Here is a 22,310-nt window from a genome sequence, read left to right on the forward strand (position 1 = left end):
CAATCCTTTGACTTAGACATTTTTCAATGTCTTTTTATATTTGTAAAAATAGGGATATCATTTTTCACTATAATTGTTAATAGATCTTTATGTAGGACCACACCCAAAAATCTCAGTGAATCCGTTTTCCACTTAAAGGGGGAGGGCTTACTGAAGGGCAAAGAGGGTCCCACAAAAGATAGAATTTCACTTTAAATAAATAAATCCAGCAACAGAATCAAATCCTTCTCAGCGTCCAGACTTATTATTCCATCTTTGTTTAGTTGTGTTTGTATTTGTCTCATTCTGTGTATAGATGGTCTTACGTTGACTTGTGTTTGTCGTTTGCTCATGAATCCTGTCTGATCTCTGTAGATTCAGTTTGGGAGGATCTGTTCCATTCTTTTGGACATAATTGAGGTGTATGAACGATAGTCCACACTCAGAATAGAAATAGGTATGAGGCACAGTCCAGTCGGTCCTTCCCTTCTTTTGGTCTCAGGGATATGATGGCCTCTTTCACACTAGGAGGGGAGGAGTTTAGGAGTAAGTGTGTCTTTAAACCTTTATACCACTCTGAGGTGTGTCTTTAGAGCTTTATACCACTCTGAGGTGTGTCTTTAGAGCTTTATACCGCTCTGAGGTGTGTCTTCAGAGCTTTATACCGCTCTGAGGTGTGTCTTTAGAGCTTTATACCGCTCTGAGGTGTGTCTTCAGAGCTTTATACCGCTCTGAGGTGTGTCTTTAGAGCTTTATACCGCTCTGAGGTGTGTCTTCAGAGCTTTATACCGCTCTGAGGTGTGTCTTTAGAGCTTTATACCACTCTGAGGTGTGTCTTCAGAGCTTTATACCGCTCTGAGGTGTGTCTTTAGAGCTTTATATCACTCTGAGGTGTGCCTTTAGAGATTTATAGCACTCTGAGGTGTGTCTTTAGAGCTTTATACCACTCTGAGGTGCGTCTTTAGAGCTTTATACCACTCTGAGGTGTGTCTTTAGAGCTTTATACCACTCTGAGGTGCGTCTTTAGAGCTTTATACCACTCTGAGGTGTGTCTTTAGAGAGTTATGACGACTTCAGCTCAGGACAATTATGTTTTAGACACGTTTGTAGTTTGAACCTCAGGATTATTTACAACAAAGACCAAGTATTTCTCCATGTTTATTTGAAGTTAATATTTTTTCTAGATAGAGATTATTTGCAAATAAAGAGTGATGGTAATCAATTATTAATCAGAAAAGGATTATTCTTCTCGACTATTTTTGATGGAATAATGTCCTGTCTTTTGTGTGTTTTCGAGTGGGTTTAGTCCAGCTCATGATTCGATTATGAAAAGAGAGAAAATAGTGACTAAAGGAAAGTGTTTTTAGATGAAACTGGACCTGCCACGTTCAGGCTCGTTCTGCTGCGACAGATGGACCTCACTGTGGGTGAGAACCTGACGCTCGTCCAGAAGAACACAACAGACATATGGGAGGGGGGGAGGGGGAGAGGAGAGGGAGAGGAGAGAGAGGGAGAGGAGAGAGGGAAGAGGAGAGAGGGGAGGAGAGAGGGGGAGGACAGGGAGAGAGAGGGGAAAGGGTGAGACCTGACGCTCATCCAGCAGAACACAACAGGCATTTGGGAGGGGGGAGGGGGGAGGAAAGTGGGAGGAGAGGGGGAGGAGAGAGGGGGAGAGGAAAGAGAGGAGAGAGAGGAGGTGAGAGAGGTGGAGAGACAGGAGGAGAGAGGAGAGGGGGAGAGAGGAGGAGAGAGGGGGGTAGAGAGTAGAGGTTGGGGTAGAGGAGGAGAGAGAGGAGAGAGAGAGGAGGAGAGGGGGAGAGAGGAGAGGGGGAGAGAGAGGGGGAGAGGGAGAGAGAGAGGAGGAGAGAGAAGAGGAGAGAGAAGAGGAGAGGGGGGAGAGGAGGAGAGAGGGGCGTAGAGATGCATATGGGACCAGGAGAGAGGAGAAAGAGAGGGGGGAGAAAAGAGGACAGGAGGGAGAGAGAGAGAGGCATAAGAGGGAAGAGAGACGAGAGGGGAAAGGGTGAGATGAAAGAGAAGGGCATATGGACACCAAGCTGGGAAAAAACAGAAGAGGAGCGAAGGAGGATCAGGGGGGAAGAAAGGGAGAAAGAGGAGGCATATGGACTCCACACATGAACACAGGGAGGAAACAGGAAAGGAAGAGGAGAAAGAGAAGGAAGAGCGAAGAGAGAGGAGAGAGAAGGAAGGAGAAAAAACTATACAATTATTACAAATATTTAAAATGATTATGATTAGTTAAACTTCTAAGTCAAATAGAAATAAATGTAAAAGCAAACTAAAATTTCAAACTAAAAAAGTCACATGGACAATAATACTTACATATTTTATATACTTTGTAATATTCACATTATATACATGTTTTACAAGTGTTCCCGGAGCGGAGCCAGACCCGGAGCTGGCTCTGCTCAGACCCGGAACAGAGCCTGACCTGAAGCGGGCCGGACCCGAGCCGGACCCGGGCCGGACCCGGAGGAGGAAAATACACACAAAGAAACTGCCTTTGTTTTGAGTTTTTATTTTTTAATCAAACAAAAGAAGAAAAATCAACAAACCAACAATCTGTGCAACATTTTGGAGACAGAACAGGAAAAACAGATAAAAACAGTGGTGCTCAGGTACATTATTTTCTGTAGTAACATTTTAAAGAACATGTACTTCCTGGAATAACTTTGTACACACGTTACTTTAGTCTCATTTTCATGTCCCTCATTTTGAAAACACCACAACTTGTGCATTGTCGTTCCAATTCTGATGTCACTTCCAGCGTTTCTCCAGAAGCTCCTCTCACACCTCTGCTCCAGTCACTTCACTCTTCTACTCTTGTTATTCACTCGAGTACAACATTTTGACACTCAGCCTCATCTGTGCTGCCATTGGGTGGTGAATACTGATACTGCAGCTGGACTCATGCAGAATGCCACTGTCACTAAAGATGGACTGAATGACCAGAGGAAGAGGATGAAGAGGAGGAAGAAGAGGAGGTGTAGGAGCAGGAAGGAAGAAGAAGGAGGTGGAAGAGAAGAAGGAGGAAGAGGAGATGGAGGAGGAGAATGAGCAGGAGGAGGAGAAGTAGAAAAGTAGAAGAAGAAATGTACTCAAGTCAGAGTTAAGTAATAGTAATATTACTCAATAAGAAGTACAAAGTAAAGGTCCAGGGAAACGTTCACTTAAGAGAAACTGTCTGAACGTAACATCTGAAGTGGACAAAGACGTTGAACAAACTCTGACACTTTTAAAGAACGACAAAAAATGACACAAACTGAACCACATTTTGTCAGCAAATCCTTCATTTTAAAGCGCGTTTTATTTGAAATATTTAACTTTTTTCCGATTCCGGTCTGAAGGAAAGACACGGTCGACGTACAGCGTTTTATTGTCGAATTCCATTTCGATGCTAAAAAACAAATTCTGGACCCGGCCGTTCTCAAAGTGTGGGCCATGATGCGCTTGAGCACTTTGAATCTATCGTTTAAAATCCACATCAGTTTGATTTAGTGAGATTAGGTCCAATCACACAAAAAAATACAAAAAAAACACAAAAGCCTGATTTTAGATGTTTTTTCCCCCCGTCAATTTAATTAAAAATAACAACTCTTTGTGTGTATCCGTGTGTATCCGATAAAGCTCTAGATCTTTCCACAGCTGCTCAGGAAAAGTCCTGTTTGTGATTCTTTTAAGGCGTCAAACGAGAACGCGCCAAAAATAAAAGTGACTATCGAGAGTTTTATTTGCAAAACCGATAGTCACATCCACGAAAAACGATACAAACTTTTAAAAAAACAACAACAAAAACAGCAGAAGTTTTAAGACGTTAAACACTCGGCTCGAGTTAAACTCATCTCAAAGAAACCAAACACGCTAAGAAATGTCTCGCAAAGCACTTCATTAAAAACTAGAACAAAAACATTTTACAGCTTTAACTTAAATAAGACTTCGACACGTTTCATTTACAAAGTATTTAACACTGACGACGGGAAAGACGTAGAAGCTGCACAGCGGAACTTTACCCCGAGGGAACGACGTAGAAGATGCACCGCGGAACTTTACCCGGGGGAACTATGTAGAAGATGCACCGTGGCACTTTACCCGGGGAACGATGACTTTCAAAGCACTCTTCGCCTCCACATCGAAAATCCTTTTGTTAAACGTGAAATGAAAAAGTTTAAGTGATTTCTGTTTGAAAATTGCGCTTTAAAACGAAATAAAGTAAATACAGTGCGTGATTTAAGGAGAAGGACGACGGTTTGAACTGCTTTTTGGGACGGGATCGTTGCGTTTGTCGTTTGTAGAGGACGTTTTTTTTTTATGAAAACCTGAATTAAACACTTGTTAGTTATAATCTATAATGAGCAGTTTGTGTGACTTAAATACTTAAATATACTGCGTTCTAGAACACAATTAGAATGAAAAACACATTAATAGCCCTTTGATTTTAACGTATTGACAAAACGATCCATGTTTTTTGAGCGTCTTGATAAAAATGGTCAGAAAAGTGTTAAAAACATGTCTTTAAAGGTTGAATGGACGATTTTTTGGCCCAAATCTGAGTCTTATTTTCTCGTGGCGTGGACTGCCGATTAGTCCTGCCACGTATCAATCATAAAACGCACCTACAGCTCACCTGCAGCCGCGTGTGGCTCGTCCTCCGAGAGCAGCACCGTTCCGCGTGTCTAAGCGCATGGATCTATCTTAATATACTTCCCTCAATGTACGGGACAAAATTAGGACGGCGAAAGACTGTTCGAGTTGACTCATAAGAGACAGAAATCTACGGGAGACGAGAGATGCAATGCGATCCGTCGCGCTAATAAACAAACGCACGTGTGTGTTGTATCAGTCCGCACGGGGGTGTGCGCATGCGCACTTCCGCCGAAAAATCTTCCATTGCGCCTTTAAGTTTAGGTTTAATTCAGTTTTCTTTAATTTTTTATTTTAAATTCAGCTCTTTTTGTCGCATTTTTAAAACTACAAATGATAAAACGGTCAAATCCGACACAAAAACACGTCGTCTTTCTCTCGTTCTGATGAAAAATGACCAGATTTCACCGCGTTTAAGCAACTTCCTCTCATTTACCGAGCGAAAAGTGGCTTCAGTTTTGGTTGCGACACTCGGATTGTATTTCTTTATCTTTCCAAACCATAAAAACGCCGTTAACTGAATAAAAGCAGAAAAAGCCCACGTCATTCCTCGTTAGATCGGCCTCGTTCCCGGTGCAGTTTTACATAAAGGTTTTTCTCAGTTTCAAACACAATCATCCTCCGACGCTGCGTTTGTGACATTGTGAGGAGGAGCTACAAACAAGCGTCAGAGAAGGGGGAGGAGCTCCAAACGAGCATCGGAGGAGTTACTAACACTCTACGCTAAAAATTAAACTACTTGGCAAAAGGAGGAGTTAAACAAGCGGCGGTATTTACACGACAGCAGTGCGTTGGCGCCCACTTGTGGGACGATGAGAATGGCTCAGTGACAACGAGGAAAAGCCCTGAACCTGAAGCTCAAGGAGAACGCAAGGGGTCAAAGTGCACGCCGCAGGATGTCATCTTCCGCACTTCCCCAGCGCGGATTTTATGGTACTAATCCAGTAAAGTCAATATTAAAATCATTCTGAATGAGAACAAATAAATGTCAGATACAGAGCTTTTCACAAGAGGAATGATTTTATCTTAAAAATGTCCCTCCACTAACGCGGTCATACCAGGGCTAAACCAGGGCTAAACCAGGGCTAAACCAGAGCTAAACCAGGTCTAAACCAAGTCTAAACCAAGTCCACGTTAGCAGAGGGAAAAGTCTGACACGTTTGCGCTTTACAAAAAACAAGCAAATGAACAAATCCTAATTTAAAACATTTCAGCCCTGAATTCACGCGGGACGTCCCATCTACAGCTTTAACCGCGCTGAAGAGTCAAACGTGGCACAAAAGAGACGAGACAACGATTTAAAGAGCCCACATTATGCTAATTAACCTCTGCTTTTCCCGTGGCGACGGTTAAAGGATGCATATTCAGCATTAGTCTTGATATTGTCCTTTCATATTTTGTTTACAAACTTAAATATTGTGAACGCTTTAAAAACACAAGACGCATCAAGTCTCAAGACGTCACAAATCTGAGGCAATTGAAACTGGGCATTTTGTGAGGCGCAGAGGACCTCGTAAACACAAAGAACAGGGTTAAAAGCTCCTTGCATCATGTGTGTCCTTTAACATCTCCAGGGGAAAACTAAATCATCTTTTGACCGGTCGAAACAAAATAAAGTTCATTCATTTAACTTTAAAAACACAGATTACTTGATAGAGTTTGACTGGATCGCTGCAGACGGAGAAATTAAACACTCCAGGACCGAAACGACACAAGAAACGCGGTTAAACGCTCAAGTAAAGTCAAGCTAGCATAATATTGGGCCCTTTAACCGCCATCGTCCGGCGCCACACGAGGAAGGCGAGCCTCAGGTCAAGGTTTCGCCGTCGGTCAAACGGGATCCTGTCATGCAGAAGAATCTCTCGCTCCAGTGTTGTGCCGTTTAGGACAGAGTGCGGCGCTCGTTCTGGTCTGTTTCAGATCTTGGCCTGTTCAGATGGAGTTGGTGTTTGAAAGGTCGAGCGAAAGCGCGCGTCTCTGCCGTTGCCGGGGCGACGGGTGGGCGAGGACTATAGGAACGCACTTGGGTTGGCGCGAGGGTCCTTTTGGTTCCTGTAGCGGACGGCGAGCCACACCCCCAGGATCTGTCGACAAAGACAAGGAGGAAGGTCAGAGGTTAGAGACGAGCAGAAGGAGACGTTCTTCAGCTCATGCTCTGAGGAACGTTCAGATCAGAGCGAGAATGATTAGAGCGAGAACGTTCAGATCAGAGCGAGAACGTACAGATCAGAGAGAACGTACAGATCAGAGCAAGAACGTACAGATCAGAGCGAGAAGAATGTTCAGATCAGACAGAGAACGTTCAGATCAGAACGAGAAGAACGTTCAGATCAGAGCGAGAAGAACGTTCAGATCAGAGCGAGAAGAACGTTCAGATCAGAGCGAGAAGAACGTTCAGATCAGAGCGAGAAGGACGTTCAGATCAGAGCGAGAAGAACGTTCAGATCAGAGCGAGAAGAACGTTCAGATCAGACAGAGAACATTCAGATCAGAGCGAGAAGAACGTTCAAATCAGAGCGAGAAGAACGTTCAAATCAGAGCGAGAAGAACGTTCAGATCAAAGAGAGAGTTCAGATCAGACCGAGCCTCGTGAACCTGCACGTTCTCCTGAGGCCTCGTGAACCTGCACGTTCTCCTGAGGCCTCGTGAACCTGCACGTTCTCCTGAGGCCTCGTGAACCTGCACGTTCTCCTGAGGCCTCGTGAACCTGCACGTTCTCCTGAGGCCTCGTGAACCTGCACGTTCTCCTGAGGCTTCGTGAACCCGCTGGACGCACTGACCTCTGTGAAGCTGAAGAACAGGCCGACGCCTCCGAGGATCTTCAGAGCTTCTGTGGCGTGGGTCAACATTTTCCCTCCGCACGTGGCGCAATCGTTGTCCTTTTTACACATCTGCAGGAGACACACACGTTAGCATTAGCCACACGGGGAGCAAGCCAGCGGCGAGACGTTTAATGCTCGATGTGAAAGTGGGTGGCTCACGGCGGGACAGTTGGCCCAGTCCATGTCGAACGACTGGGTGGAGTTCTTGAAGAGTCCGCAACAGTCGAGCTGCGTCTCCAGGTCCATGCGGGTTTTGTTCTCCAGGATCCCCCAGGCCGAGCTCAGCAGCGCCTCCTGGAGACGAGGGAGAGGAACGTGCGTGAGATGACGACGAGCACGACGCAGAGGTTTTAATAAAGCGGACCCAGGGGGGCGATCTCACCTGCTGCCCGGGGTTCATAGCCAAACAGGAACAGGACACTCCGAACTGGAAGAGGAACACGATGAACAAGATGACCATGTACTGGGACGCGGTGACGGAAACGCTCAAGTTAAAGTTAGTGACGTTAATAACTTTTTCTACTTTCTGGAGAGGATTCTATAAACCAGACCTGAGCCGGCCGCATATGTGCACGGCGACTAATCCGACTGGCTTTAAACACGCTCATGAACGAGACTTTGGCTCAATACAACACAAATGTTCATGTGTTTTCTGGATGCGTCTGAAGAGTTTGATTGGATAATCAGAGGCGTTCCCAGGTACTGCACTAGAATACTTGTCTTCAAAGTGCAGGGTCAGTATTGGAGTTGGTCAGGGTGGCGTCTGGTCACCTTGTTTGTTTCATATGTGTATGGAGGTCTGTACAGCAGTGTGTTATGTTGAAGCTCATGTGTGTGAAGATGTGATGTTTCAGCTCGTGACACAAACACATTCAGGTGAAGGATACGAAGAAGAGCAGGACTTGGTGGTGGTGGATGGCTCCGATCAGGCCCACAATGGAGATGAGCAGCAGGAAGAAGCCCACGGCGATCACTCCTCCGATGATGTGGATGCTGGAGACCAGACCGAAGCCTTTACCCCAGGCAGCCACCCCTATGAGGAGGAGCCCCACCAGCTGAGGAGGAGGAGGGGGAGGAAGGAGAGGGGGAGAAGAGAGGGGGGAGAAGAGGGAGGTAAACTATTACTATCAGGTTAAACTAAAAGAATCAGCAGAGCATTTTCAGAATCAGAAAAGGTTTATTTCCGTTGTCAATGAACAGAATTCCCAAACAGAGGAACTTGTCTTGGTGATTCAGTTCAACATAAAACAATGAACAAGTCAAAAGAGGAACAATTTAACCTAAACCTTTAACTAAACCCGGCCTAACGCTGAAACTAAACCCGGCCTAAATCTGAAACTAAACCAGGCCTAAGCCTGAAACTAAACCAGGCCTAAACCTGAAACTAAACCAGGACTAAGCCTGAAACTAAATCAGGCCTAAACCTGAAACTAAACCAGGCCTAAGCCTGAAACTAAACCAGGCCTAAGCCTGAAACTAAACCGCATCATACCAAATACCAATCATCAGCACAAACGATGAGTATTTTTATTGCTGAACAACAACATGACTTCCTCTTCTTGTGGTCTAAAAATAGTGAGTGGGTCATTTTCTGCCTCCACAAAAGATCTACTCCAGACCAAGAGTTCTGGCCTCAGTGGAGAGAGGCAGGTGAACTTAGACATGAATGACACAAAACACAACTTTAAAGTATGTTTTGATGAAGAACCAACGTTGTAACATGGTTCACGGCTCAAACGTGCTTCACATGATCATAAGCTTAGGCCCGGTTTGTGCTGAGGCCCGGTTTGTGCCGAGGCCCGGTTTGTGCCGAGGCCCGGTTTGTGCTCCTCAGTGACCAGGCTTTTAGATAGATGCCCGTCAGAGTTATTTTAAGATATTATTTTTCATATGATATTTTTTGACAGGCTGTTATGGCAGGTGACCTCTTGGTGGCGCTCTTAAATAGCACAGACCTGAAGAACAGTGGAAAGAAATGATAAAAGATCCAGAATGCAGGACGCAACAGGCCGTGACTCCAAAAACAAATATATCATGCTCCAAACACTCAGCAAACATCCACCAATAACCATCCAAGTGATTAAGTATGAAGCTACCAACTAGCTCAAAGTTAGCACGTTGACGACAGTAGAGTCTATGCGTTTGTAATATATAGTAATAATTCATCCCCAGCATAAAATTATATTTGTTTTGGAGTCAGGTCCATTGCATCTGCATTTTGGGATCTTTTATCCTTTCAACTGTCCCCTCAAGATGATTAAGTCGTTCCCACGTGATATGTGTATATATGTATGTATGTATGTATGTATGTATGTATGTATGTATGTATGTATGTATGTATGTATGTATGTATGTATGTATGTATGTATGTATGTATGTATGTATGTATATATGTATATATCTCGTGGCCAAGTGAAAATATTAACTTTGCTAATGTCACCTGCGGGGCTCCGTACAATGGGAATTAGATTTCATAATAAGTTCAAAGTTCACATTTTAAACCAGGAGGATTGACAAAAAGAACCAAATAAACCTATGAATTGACAAACTCATAAAATGATCAGAAAGTGTTTGTGCAGATCTAAAGTGCAGAGTTTTTCAGTTTTTATGCAGAGATTTTTTGTTGTTTGAGAAAGAAATAATGGCACTTATAATAATAACAATTTGCTAATTGTGTCCAGTCAAACTGCATTTTCATGAATCATTTCAAAGCCCTAAAGTGTTTTAAAGCTTGTGTAAAAGGAGCATCTAGTTTTAGTACAATCAATAATTAAATAAGTATTGATTTATTTAACAACCTACCGGTAATAGATTAATGATTATTGTATTTTGTGCCGTTACTGGTGAACACAGACATCTAGATCCCCAAACGCTCTAAACTCTAAAGTAGAACTGTCCATCTCACAAATACAAATCTTAACGTTCAAGAAAAACTCGAGGACGGTCTTAGTTTTACAGTCACTTAGTATCAGAATATTGACACTTTCATAACTGCTTTAAATATAATTGTCTATTTTTTAATATGTTATAATTCTAATCAACAAATTGATTTACTGAAGTATATTGATTAGTGTTTGTGCCATAGACGATCAGTATTGCAATCATCATAAAGATAAAAGATCGTAAACAAAGAGATGCGTAAGGAAAAGCAGTAAAGTTAGAAGTGTTCAACTCTGACTCGTGGTTATTTATTTCCCTCAAACATGACATTTTCTCCCTCCAGATGAATCTTTACACAAAATAAATCTGAGTCGTCTCTGGTCAAAAGCTGTCGGGATTTTAAAATAATACTTCACTCTGACGGACGAATCTAAATTGTGTTGTGCCATTGTGAAGTCCATATTTCTGCTTAAACAGGGTGCGGCTGTAAACTCACAAAAAACAAGAGAATTCATCTTGTCGAGGTTTAGATTGTCTTCATGGGAAAAATGCTTATTTTGCACTCGAGGCGCCGTTCCAGGAATAATCTACAATAGCATTATAACAGCTCAATTACACGTAAACACACAAGGAAATCAAATTGGCCGAAGCGTCGACAGTATTCTTCTATTTTGTCTCTTTACGTTTAACACAAGTTGAGTGTTTGTTTGGTCAGCAGACTCGTTCACATGACACGGCAAACACAAGATTAGACACGGGGGACTAAGTATCATCATAACATCTACAAGTTTATGAACTAAATAATTTCTGGTATGATTGTGTGACATACAGACATAAAAACATGTCTGTATCATTTATATTTTTACTTATAAATCTGTTTAAGAAGATGCATAATTAACACGGAGGACAAACTGGGCACGACACAAGTTATTATAAGTATATTAGTGACAAAAAATAATAGAATGGCGATGCTTTTTTGCCATTTCCATTTAATAATATCTCTCTCTTTGTTATAAAAGTGAATGTGTTTGAGTCTAAACAGTCCAGATATTTTTATTATCATCTTATTCCAATGAATCGTTCCAGCCTTTAAACATGAAGGTCTACTTCGTTGAGTCTATAAATAATCCTACAAACTCCATTTACGACCACAGTCTCTACGGGGTTAAAAACGTCAACATTGCACAATAGCATAGCCACAGCTGAGCGCTAACATCACCGTTAGCAATGCTACGTCTACGTAACCGGCGCACGTACGTCTCCAAAACACCACATCTGAACACGTTCGGGGACATATTTCCACACAGATACGTACCAGGGACACGTGCGCTCAGCTGCGTGCGACGGGAATGCAAAACACACTTTAAATCGCAAAGGAAATCAAACCTGTGCTGACTGAAAGCTAACGATGCTAACGCGGCTAGCTCCTCCACCGCTGGATGATGATCGGGCGGCGGAGAGTCGTCCTCTTCCGGGGCTTTTACTCACCATGTAAACCACGTTGAGGGAGCAGAGCGCATTCTTCGAGCAGGTGAAGCCCCCGCAGACCATCTTTGACCCCGGCCCGGTCCCGTTTATGAGCAAAAACCCGGTGTTTTACGGTGTTTGTTTGTGCCCCCGCAGACGGCACTGTCGTTGTTGTCGGCGTGAGGCGTGTCTGGCTCTGGTTACGTAATACGCACGCACTGACGCAGACCACGCACCGGAAGAAGGGGGAAACACGTGCGGGTTCGGGGTAAATACATTGTAGTAAATAACGTTAAATATTGTCTTAAAACTCCAATTAGTAACAATCATGACCATAAGAATATAGACGTTTTGAAATTTTATGTCATTTGAATGGTCAAAGTTGAAGGTAGAAGCAAGTCGACTTTCAAAAGCTAAATGCTAATGGGTTTACGTCAATTAGCAACAATTTTGAACTTCCATAGTATAAATGTGAGTTTGTTTGCTCGTCTATTTGAAAAAAAAAAGCAGGGGAAAGTACTGTTTTATTGCCTTCAAATTGTATTCACGCTTCACAAAAAGTTTAATTTATATTTGCAGATAAAATTAAAAACTATTTTGGGGTCAACATTTTTGTACATATTTCTTCAGTAAATCACAAAACTCACAATTTAGCCTTCATAAAAATTATAATCTTCTATTAATTAAGCAAATAATGTAAAATACCCTCGTAAACTTGTTCAAACCAGGCTCTCGTGTGAGTCTTTGTGGTTTGCGTTTGAGATTGTTGTTATATTTTGTGATATTCTGTGGTAAATCTCAGTTTCTCCAGTGAAATGTCTCTCTTTTCTCTCAGAGTGGACGAAGGGTCAACTCTGAAAGGTCAGAGGTCAGGGACATGGACATGAATGAATCCGGCGCGCTCCACCTGCTCAACGTAAGCCACAGTATGATTCTACTAAAGCTCCTGCCACTGTTCACAAATGTCAATTAAACGTCCTAAAAATGAGCAGACGACCTCTTGGCGAACTGCTCTGTGATATTGTAACCATTGTTCTCGTCGCCCAATGAAAATACAGCTGTTTTAACCAACTTTGGAGCTGCTAAACATGCTAAAAACCTAAAAGTAATTGCAAGGAAACTGCATCGTCAAATGCGAAAAACAAACAAACACATAAACAGGACCAAATCTGACCCTTAACAGAACTTTATCAGAACCACACGGTCACATAAAGAACATATTATTACCTAGTGTTGAAAATTTCAGTCTATTGTCTGAAAATCAGTGCTTTTGTATTGTTTTCTCATTCCGGTGTCGAGTATTGAGCCCGTTCCTTTGTGTCCAGATCAAAGTCGGACACTGTAATGAAAGGAAATACATTACAACAAAACTTTGACAAATGTGCAGCAAAGTCATGGATTATTTAATAGGAATTGTAAAAAAAGGTGTTTAAATCAGCTTCAAAGTGTTAAATGAATGCGTTTCATGTTTGTAGACGTCTAAACCACAAGATTCTTCTGCAAAAACACGGGAGAGTTTGTTCTATAGTGCGATTTCCATTCGATTGTGATTTATTGTGCAGCTCTAATTTCTCATTTAGCCAGTAAAAGTGATATAAAGTATGTAGACTAAAGATTTAAACATTTAATATCATGGCCAGAAGAAGATAGAAACTATAAACCACAGCTACAGGTTTGCATCTTTCTAGTGGAGAAAAACGCTTTAAATGATCCTTTTTTACGGCGCTGACGTTCTGGAGCCGCTGTCGAGAGCGCGATTTGAAAAAAGGGGAAGTGAAGTCAGCTCTGTTCAAACCTGCAGAGGAAATTGAGAGGTTGTGGTTTTAAACAAGAGACAAACTGTTTGCCGAACGCCTCCGCCGCCATCCACGCTCCAAACCTGCCCAAAAGAGAGAGACGCCAATGGGATGAGCACGAGTTGGTTCTGAGGACTTCTCCGGCGTCAGGATGGGCAGCAGCGGCAAGTCGGCGAACGCCACCGCGATCAAGGCCGAGATTAAGAGGCACGAGGGGCTGGAGAGTGCCGTTAACCGCCTTGCTAAGCAGTTCGAGAGGGTGAGCGACCCGCAGCTCCGGTCGGGCCTCAAGGTTTACCTGCACAGCATCCAAGGTAAGAGACGGCGCACGGGAATGAGCTGCTTTTAACGCCGCAGGAAGCAAACGTGCAGGTGAAAACAGACTGAGCGTTTATCGTCCAGGTTTTGAAGGTAAAAACGGGGGCTGCGGACAGAACGTTGTACGATTCAGGAGCGTTCCGTGAGCTCTGCCTCGCACCAGCGCGAGTGTTTGTGAAGCACGTTTAAACCTGCACTGATGGTCACTCGGGCGCGTTCACCAGGACGACCGAGCGCCACGTTTGGTTGTTCTGGGGTTTCGGACACCTTTAAATACAGAATCTTAAAGTGACGTGTGACAGGTTTTTGTGACTGTCTAATTGTGACTTTGTTTGGTGCGTTTATACCTGTCGTACATGTAAATGATAGTTTTAATCAATCAAGCAGGTATTTGTGGAGAAAATGTGGAAAAATCTGTGGGAAATGACAGGAAGTGACATCACACCAGGGACACTCATTCCAATCAAAGTTTATGTAGAATTTACACTAAAGAAACAACTTTTTTGACTCTTTAAACATTAATTCAACAAAATAAAGTCGCTCTCATATATTTTATTTGTCATTTTTTTTAGAAAATTGTGACGTTAGATGAGTTTTGGCCCAGTGTTTATGGGTAATTTCCTAGTGTGATGTCATCAATTACAAACAGGAAGTGAAATTATAAACCTAAAAAATGTGCTATTCTGTGATACATTTTTATAATTTTCAGCAAAATTGTAAATGTATTTATCTTAACAGTGTTTTAGTTCAGTGAGTCGTGCGACCTGAAGGGGGCGCTGTAATGCTGATTTGAGTGTTTTTGACGTTAAACTGCTTGTTAGCTTTGGGTTATTCGTGACGTTCAAACGCGTGTAAACAAACCGCGTCCGAAGTCCAAAGTCTTTGACCATGTGGCACTCCATAACTCCAGAGTTATAAATATTATGTATGAAATGCACCAGAATGAGAGAAACAAACACGCACGGAATAAATCTATGAATATGATCAATACAAAATGTTACATTGACTTTAAAACTGATTCTGTAGACAATTGTCCTGCTTCTTTTATTTTATTTTTCATTTTTTAGATTTTTTTGGCCTGTCCTACTTATTTTCTTTTCTTTTAATTTGTGTTGTGTTATTATAATATTATTATTATTATTATTTCATTTTGTTTTGTGTGGCCTGTCCTATTTATCAGTTTGTCATTGTTTATATTGAAATATAAGTTACTTTGAGTATCAGACCAATGACAAAATACTCACAATACACTTGTTTGGACGATTATATCATTTAAAAAAATCAAATATTTCTTGTTATAAACCGGATAATTGAGTGTTTATTATCTTCAAAACAATAGTCTTAATGTGTGTGTGTGTGTGTGTGAGAGAGTCTGTGTGTGTGTCGCTCTCTCTGTGTGTGTGTGTGTGTCTGTGTCTCTCTGTGTGTGTGTGTGTGTTGCTCTCTGTGTGTGTGTGTGTGTGTGTGTGTGATCGGTGATCGTCTGAAGTGATTGAGTACTTCCTGTCTCACGTCACTGAGAGGAAGTTGCTCGTCTTGAGTTGACGTTACAGAGTCTCACGGTGGAAACAAACAATTATGTCTAATAATTATTAGTACATTTGGACATTTTATATACATTTTAAACCAGATAAAGGATTAAATACAGAGACTGAAGGCTTCGGGAGAGAGAATATTCATGATGGAAGTGTATTATTGATGAAAATTTGACATGGACTTATTCTTTTTTGATGTCTTGGTTTGATAATGTCATTGATAATGTCACTGTTGTTGTCGTAAAAACTCTTTTCGTGTGAGTTTTAGAGTTTCTGTCGTTCAAAATGATCAAACTGCGATCGTGTCATTAACTGTTCCTCGGTTAAACGTTCTTGATCTAATGCGATACTGTCGAGCGCGTCGCAGTGACATCTCCATGGAGACAAGCAGATGGCGCTCTACTACCTGAAAAGTGCCGCTGCGCGGCTTTAGCAACGGAGCGGGCGGAGTCACGATCGAAGTCTTCCGTCGTGTTTCACCTGAACGTTACAAGAGATGTGCGGTCGGGACGATACACGCGCCGGGGAGAGGAAGTGGTCTGGGGGGGCGGAGCTCGCTGCAGAGAGGAAGTGCAGGTCTGCTCCGCTGCCACGGCGACGAGAAGCGGGGGATTGTCATTGGCCGAAGGTGCGCGGATGCCAGGAAATACACCACGTCGATAACAGGGCTGAGAGTGAACGCTGAGGAAGACGGTTATTGTGTCGTGAGATATGAACGTTTTCACACAAACAGTTATATTAAAACAGAAATGTACACCCCTTGATTTATTAGTCAAACTGTGTCAAAATAAAAACTGAAAAGAGACTAAATCCAGTCTAATGTTGGCCTTAACGTGGCAAAACTTCAGTAAAATAAGCCTTTTTTTAAAATCCGATTAAGATTTGTTATCTTTGTGGCCTGTCCTACTTCTTTTCTTTTTCTTTTTTTTTTGTTTATTTCTTTTACATTTTTTATTTTTGTGGCATGTCCTACTTCTTTTTAAAAAAAAAAAATTATTGTTTTTTTTTTAGATTTTTGTGGCCTGTCCTACTTTTCTTTTCCTTTTAATTCTTTTATTGTTTAATTTTATAATTTCCTTTGTTTTAGATTTTTGTCCTACTTCTCTTCTTTTCTTTTTCTTGTTTTTCTTGCTTGATAAGTAATTTTTTTCGATTTTTGTGGCCTGTCCTACTTCTATTAAACTCATTTTACTCGTCAGTTTGTCATCATTTGTATTGAAATATACGTTTTCTCTTCTCTGTGTTGCATTCATTGAATTCATTCACAGTTACATCACAATCACATTTAAAAGTGTAAACAGAGGATTTAAAACGCTCTTATTCACACGCGAAACATTAAAAATACAACTTCAGGTTCGTCACGTGTGGATTTTCCGGCTCTTTCTGTAATATTTCATTGCTCGTCTACGTGTGAAATGCGGGTCAGAATTGCTGTGGAAACCTCAGAGGACGACTTTTAAGGACACAGCATTTACATAATCCGAGCGCTCCGAGATTCCGGCATAATTAGAGCCGGGGTTCAAAGCTGACGAGCGAGGTGTAAAAAACGGTGAGTTACCCGAATGTACAGGCCTAAATATATATAAGGTAGTGCTTCTCAAACTGCGGTTTGGGTCGCGCCGGCGGGTTTGAAGTGCAATGTTTGAATAGAAAACAGAAGGATGAACGTTGTCTCTGTCACAAGTCCTAGAAGTATTCAACCTTCCACAGCTCAGATCTGATTGTACTGCCATCGTGTTCTTGCTACTGCAATGGAAACACGTTCTCAATAAATACTGAGCCCCAGAAATATATATACATTGATCCATGTAATATTTACTGAACCGTATGTCGATTATCCTGATCATCGTGGCTTATTGGTCGTTGTTTAGAGGCGTGAAAAGGAGTAATAGATGTACTAAGAGTAAAGTTACTTCAACACGTTAGTCCTAGTACAAGACATGAAATGAAAGTATGAGTAAAGAAAGTATCAGGCTACACAAGAGTTACTGGATGTTTTTGTTGTTATCGTCTATGAACTGTTGAAGAAATGTCTAATAAAGAGATATTTATTGTCTTTTGCGGTTCATCTGGAGCTATTAAAATGTGTTTTGTGGATTGTTGTGGTGAAATCATCCTTTACAGCCCCTTTTTTAATCCAGAATGAATCACTAATTTGACGTTTGTGTAACTGGAAGAACAAAATATGAATCCATAAACTCTTCTATTTTCAAACTATCGGCTCAAACATGGCAAAAACCAAGTCACACCTGAAGCGCTTCGAAGAATACTTTGAGCAGCAGTGGGCAGAGGGAGGGGCACGGGGAGCGGCTAGAAGTATTTAACTCGTTGTAGAAAAAGATTCAGTTGTAGTCATCTGGACTCCGTTTTTTTTTTTTTTTTTTTCCTACAATGGAACACTCCTGGACGAATGAGAGATTACACTGACATATTTGTCATGAAGAAATGCTGTAGTTTGTTTATTATTTATTATGTTTATGGGTGTTTGTGTTTGGATGGAGAGGAAGGTGGTAATTCCTCTCCTTCTGAAATGTTTAGGTTTTCTTGGCATTAATTGTATGTTGACTTTGTTTCAGGTGAGCCTATTAAGCCCACCTGCGTTGTGGTGGCAGTTATTTGCAGAGCCTGCCTGATTGGTTCAGCCTGTTACATAAAGCTTGGATCCCCAGCATAGCAGGCTGGTGGACTTGCATTGTAGGCTAAGAGAAGAGCCGTAATTTATTTTCAAATAACTTGTTTTGTCCAGTTTTTTTTTTATTAAATATTGAACTAAACAAGTAACCTGGGGTTTTTTTGGAATTTTTTTCCTGCTGCGTCACACACTCTACAACAATATTTAACTCGTTCTCTTTTTTTGGGGTGATTTTTAAATGCCATATTCACAACCGTCACGAAGAGTTTATCGTGAGAACACTTGGTCTGTTTATGTTGCCATTCCTCCAGTTTGTGATCAGATTTATGGAAAAAACAGAGGATTAAATTAAGGTTTATGTGATGTAAAAAGACTTTATTCAATCCCTTTTCACAATGTCGTTTTACAGATAAATACACAGTTTACCGGTGGTTTTGTGTGTAAATGTTTGTAATCGTGTAATCTCCTGTGTCTAATGGAACTGTCAGTGAAACGTGGTGAAATTGTGGAGATACTTCATAAGTTTTGTCTCTTTTTAGATGCACAGAACATGTCTTCAGTCGATCACAGCCCTAATTTGTGTTGTTGTATTTAAAAACTAAAGATTCCGTATAGAACAATTCATATTTTCCGCAATAACACTTCTTTAGTGAATATTCTCTATTTAGATGCCATATTTCAACATTTATTTGGTTGATAATGTCTTTAAAACTCTTCAATGAGCAATTGAAACAATTGATTTCAGACATAAAGAGGACAATAAACATTTACTTCATATTTTCCTTAGAGAAAACGCAGAGAATATTCCTGTCGTTTCCTGCGACGGACAAAGCAGGTGGCGAGGAAGAGGAGGAGGATGGAGGAAGAAGGGGGAGGAGGGAGAAGGAAGGAGGAGGATGGAAGAGGAGGAGGAGAAGGGAGGAGGAGAGAGGGAGGAAGGAAGAGGAGGGAGGAAGGAAAAGGAGGAGGGAAAAGGAGGATGGAAGAGGAGGGAGGAAGGAAGAAGAGGAGGGAAGAGGGAGGAAGGAAGTGGAGGAGGAGGAGGGAGAAGGAAAGAAGAGGGAGGAGGAGGAGGGCAGAAGGAAGAGGAGGAGGCGGATCCTGGATTCTCACTTTTTAATTAGAGGCTCGTTTGTATAAATTATAGCCTGAACATGGAAGTGTAATGAGACAGAACAGAACAGCCTGGATGATTCTAGTGTCTTTACAGTAAATACAATATGGAATGTGATATTCTGGAGAGGTTCAAAGAATTGTAGAAATACTACTTTTTCCTTTAAAGTTGGGCTGCAACGTTTTTTAATAAGTGGAATATAGCTTTCATTTTTTTCACAACGAAGTCTGGACGGTTAGTTTTGACCAATGACAAAAAAAAATTCTCGAGTTAATTCAGCCAAACCCGAGAAAACGCCATAGCACCTGCCTTGGTAATCGAATGCTTTAAGAGCGGTTGCAAAATCAGTGTCGTCACACCGTGAACACGCTGTAGCGCACCCTTATTGTTCTTGTCTGAAATATGCTAAACAGAGCGGAATTTTACGTTTTACACAACGAATCTTGTAATAACAAGAAGATGTGAAGCACTGCACTGCTCTCAAGAGGGAAACGGACTCTTTATGTGGCCCAAACGAAAGAGTAGAGGATGTTTATGGACACGATTTGTCCCGTACTAAGAGAATGTAAGCGGCGATGTGTGGCAAGTCTGGTATGCTATGCTACGACATTTCACGACAGTTTCCAAAGCCTTGCAAAGTATCGACTTGGATATGCGACAAAATTAAGTTGCAAGATATTTTCAGTTGTCTGTGCTTTTCGTAGTCGCCGTATGCGCTGTCTGATTGATGCTGTGTGCGTGATGTTGTTGTTCACGGGAGAGTGCTCACTTTATGCATATCACTGGTTGTAATAAATATACCAGGAAGTTGAATGGACCGATGTGTGGTATAGTTATCTGAATAACTTGTCTGGGAAGTCAGTGCACGTCCTCATGGAGAGCCCGGTGCAGCGCTGTGCTCACAGCAGTGCACACGAGCGCCGCAGTGCATCCATGGGGTGTGCGGCCGTGTGCTGCGCATCAACTGTGATCCACGGCCGTGTGCGGCCGTATGCTGCGCATCCGCGGCGATCGACGGCTGCGGCGGCCGTGTGCGGCGCATCCGCGCGGGCTCTCCCCAAGGATGCACACTGACACGGACTTCCCAGACAAGTTATTTAGAAAACTACACCACACACCAGTCCATTCAACTTCCTGTTATAATGTGGATCCACAGCGTTGAGCAGCAGCACATTCTTGTCTCCTCATCATCATTCTCATCCGCTCTATTTTCATGGTCTGACGAGGCTCAGGCTCAAATATATGAGCCAAGACATGTTCTTCAACATATGCGGTTCATAATCTGTTGAAATCTGCTCACTTGACGAGGATTTAGTTGTATTTTGGTCGCTCTCGCTGTCCACTTCAGTGTAAATATCCTCAGTGTAGGCTAGACAGTGTCACGGTGTGACGACACATTTCCGGGTTAGGTGAAGGCAAAAACACGGACGCAACAAAAGAGCGTTATTCTTTGAAATAAAGGTGTATTTTTTTAAGCGGAGTATCTGAATATATTAAGACTTGGATACTAACGGCCAACGAGGACTTAACAGCACAATTTCAAATAACATTGCACCCCATCTTTAAGAGTGAAGTTATTTGTTCTTGTTTTCTGCACAAAAATATGTTGTCGACTTTAAAAAAACACAGATATTAATGTGTGAGGTTTTGACTCTGTGATATCACTATATTTCACTTATTGTTACATTCACAGCAACAAAAAAATATCATGCATTGTCTCGATAACAATATTCAGTCTATATTTTCTGAAAAGTTCTAAAAGTGTCTGCAAATATTTAAACGTTGAATGGACGATTCTTTTGGCCCAAATCGGAGTCTTATTTCCTCGTGGCGTGGACTGCCAATTAGTCCTGCCACGTATAAATCATAAAACACACCTACCGCTCACCTGCAGCCGCGTGCGGCTCTTCCCTCATTACCGCATGTCTAAGCGCATTGATCTGTCATAATATAGTTCCCTCAGTGTATGGGGCAAAATGAAGACGGAGAAAGACTGTTCGAGCTGACTCAGAAGTAGACGGAAATCTACGGGAGACGAGAGATGTGATGCGATCCGTTGGGCTAATAAACAAACACACGTGTGTGTTGTATCAGTCCGCACTGGGGAGTGCGCATGCGCACTTCCGCCTGCGTTCTCAAATCGCAGAAAAATCGTCCATTGCGCCTTTAATATCACACAAAACATAAATTAATCATAAAATTAACCCCAAAAGTGCAGAAATATGACTTTACACAGGACGTTTCTGTACGTTCCAAAGGCATGTCCCAAAAGTACGTCCCAAAAGTTTCCATTGCAGGAGTTTCATGCCCCAGATACATAATTTATTATATATTAGTTTATACTTTTTAATCTCAGTCTAATATGTTTGCCACGTCCTGCCGCGTCCTGCCTCGTCCTCCTGATAAAGAGCAAACTGTGGCTGAGAAGTGATAACATTTACAAAGAGAGAGGGATAGAAAGAGAAAGGACAGGAAAATTAGAGAAGAATGATGGAGTGATATAATTTAGCAACGCAGAGAGAGGAGAGGAGGAGGAGGGGAAGAGAGCTGGGGAGTGATAAAATATACAGAGAGGACAGAAAGAGGAGAGCGCAGTGATAGAGGGATATAATTTAGAAACAGAGGGGGAGCGAGGAGAGGAAAGATTAAGAGGGAAGGAGAGCTGGAGTGATAAAATGTGCAAACAAGAGAGAACTGGAGAGAACTGCAAAAGGAGAGAACGGTAGTAGAAAGAAGAGGAAGGAGAGATTAATTTACTGATAGAAAAGTGGAAAGAGAGAGAGAGGGAGGAAGAAGAGGGAAGGAGGGCAATAGGGAGTGATATAATTTACAGGCTGAAGGAGGAGGAGACTGAAAGAGGAGAGAAGAGTGATAGAGTGAGAAGACAATAGACAAGAAAAGAGGGAAAGAACAGGCAGAAAAAGGAGAAAGGAACAACAGTGAATTTAATATTATTTATGTATTATTGTTTATTATTATCTATTTATTATTATCTATTTATGCATTATTATTTATTATGATCTATTTATTATTATCTATTTATGCATTGTTATTTATTATGATCTATTTATACATTCATATTTATTATTAGCGATTCATTATTAT

At 41.8% G+C, this 22,310-nt stretch overlaps 2 protein-coding genes across 2 annotated transcripts in view; one reads left to right on the forward strand and one right to left on the reverse strand.

The window, feature by feature from the left end:
* Window positions 1–2,529: 2,529 nt before the first annotated feature.
* tspan31 (tetraspanin 31) lies at window positions 2,530–11,977 on the reverse strand. Its single transcript, XM_072448889.1, has 6 exons — window positions 11,832–11,977; window positions 8,351–8,518; window positions 7,846–7,926; window positions 7,623–7,757; window positions 7,422–7,532; window positions 2,530–6,725 (listed from the first exon to the last, which is right to left on the reverse strand). The coding sequence occupies exons 1-6, from the start codon at window positions 11,892–11,894 to the stop codon at window positions 6,651–6,653; spliced, it is 633 nt and encodes a 210-aa protein (XP_072304990.1). The 5' UTR covers window positions 11,895–11,977; the 3' UTR covers window positions 2,530–6,650.
* Window positions 11,978–13,735: 1,758 nt separating this feature from the next.
* agap2 (ArfGAP with GTPase domain, ankyrin repeat and PH domain 2) overlaps window positions 13,736–22,310 on the forward strand; it is a 52,767-nt gene continuing 44,192 nt past the window's right edge. Inside the window, exon 1 of the mRNA XM_072448896.1 lies at window positions 13,736–13,920. Within this exon, the coding sequence (XP_072304997.1) occupies window positions 13,758–13,920 (163 nt within the window). The 5' untranslated portion in view covers window positions 13,736–13,757. The remainder of the gene's footprint in view (window positions 13,921–22,310) is intronic.

Source organism: Eucyclogobius newberryi, unplaced genomic scaffold, assembly GCF_026437365.1.
Source record: "Eucyclogobius newberryi isolate DKJ021-1_F unplaced genomic scaffold, fEucNew1.0.hap1 SCAF_17, whole genome shotgun sequence".
NCBI lineage: Eukaryota > Metazoa > Chordata > Actinopteri > Gobiiformes > Gobiidae > Eucyclogobius > Eucyclogobius newberryi.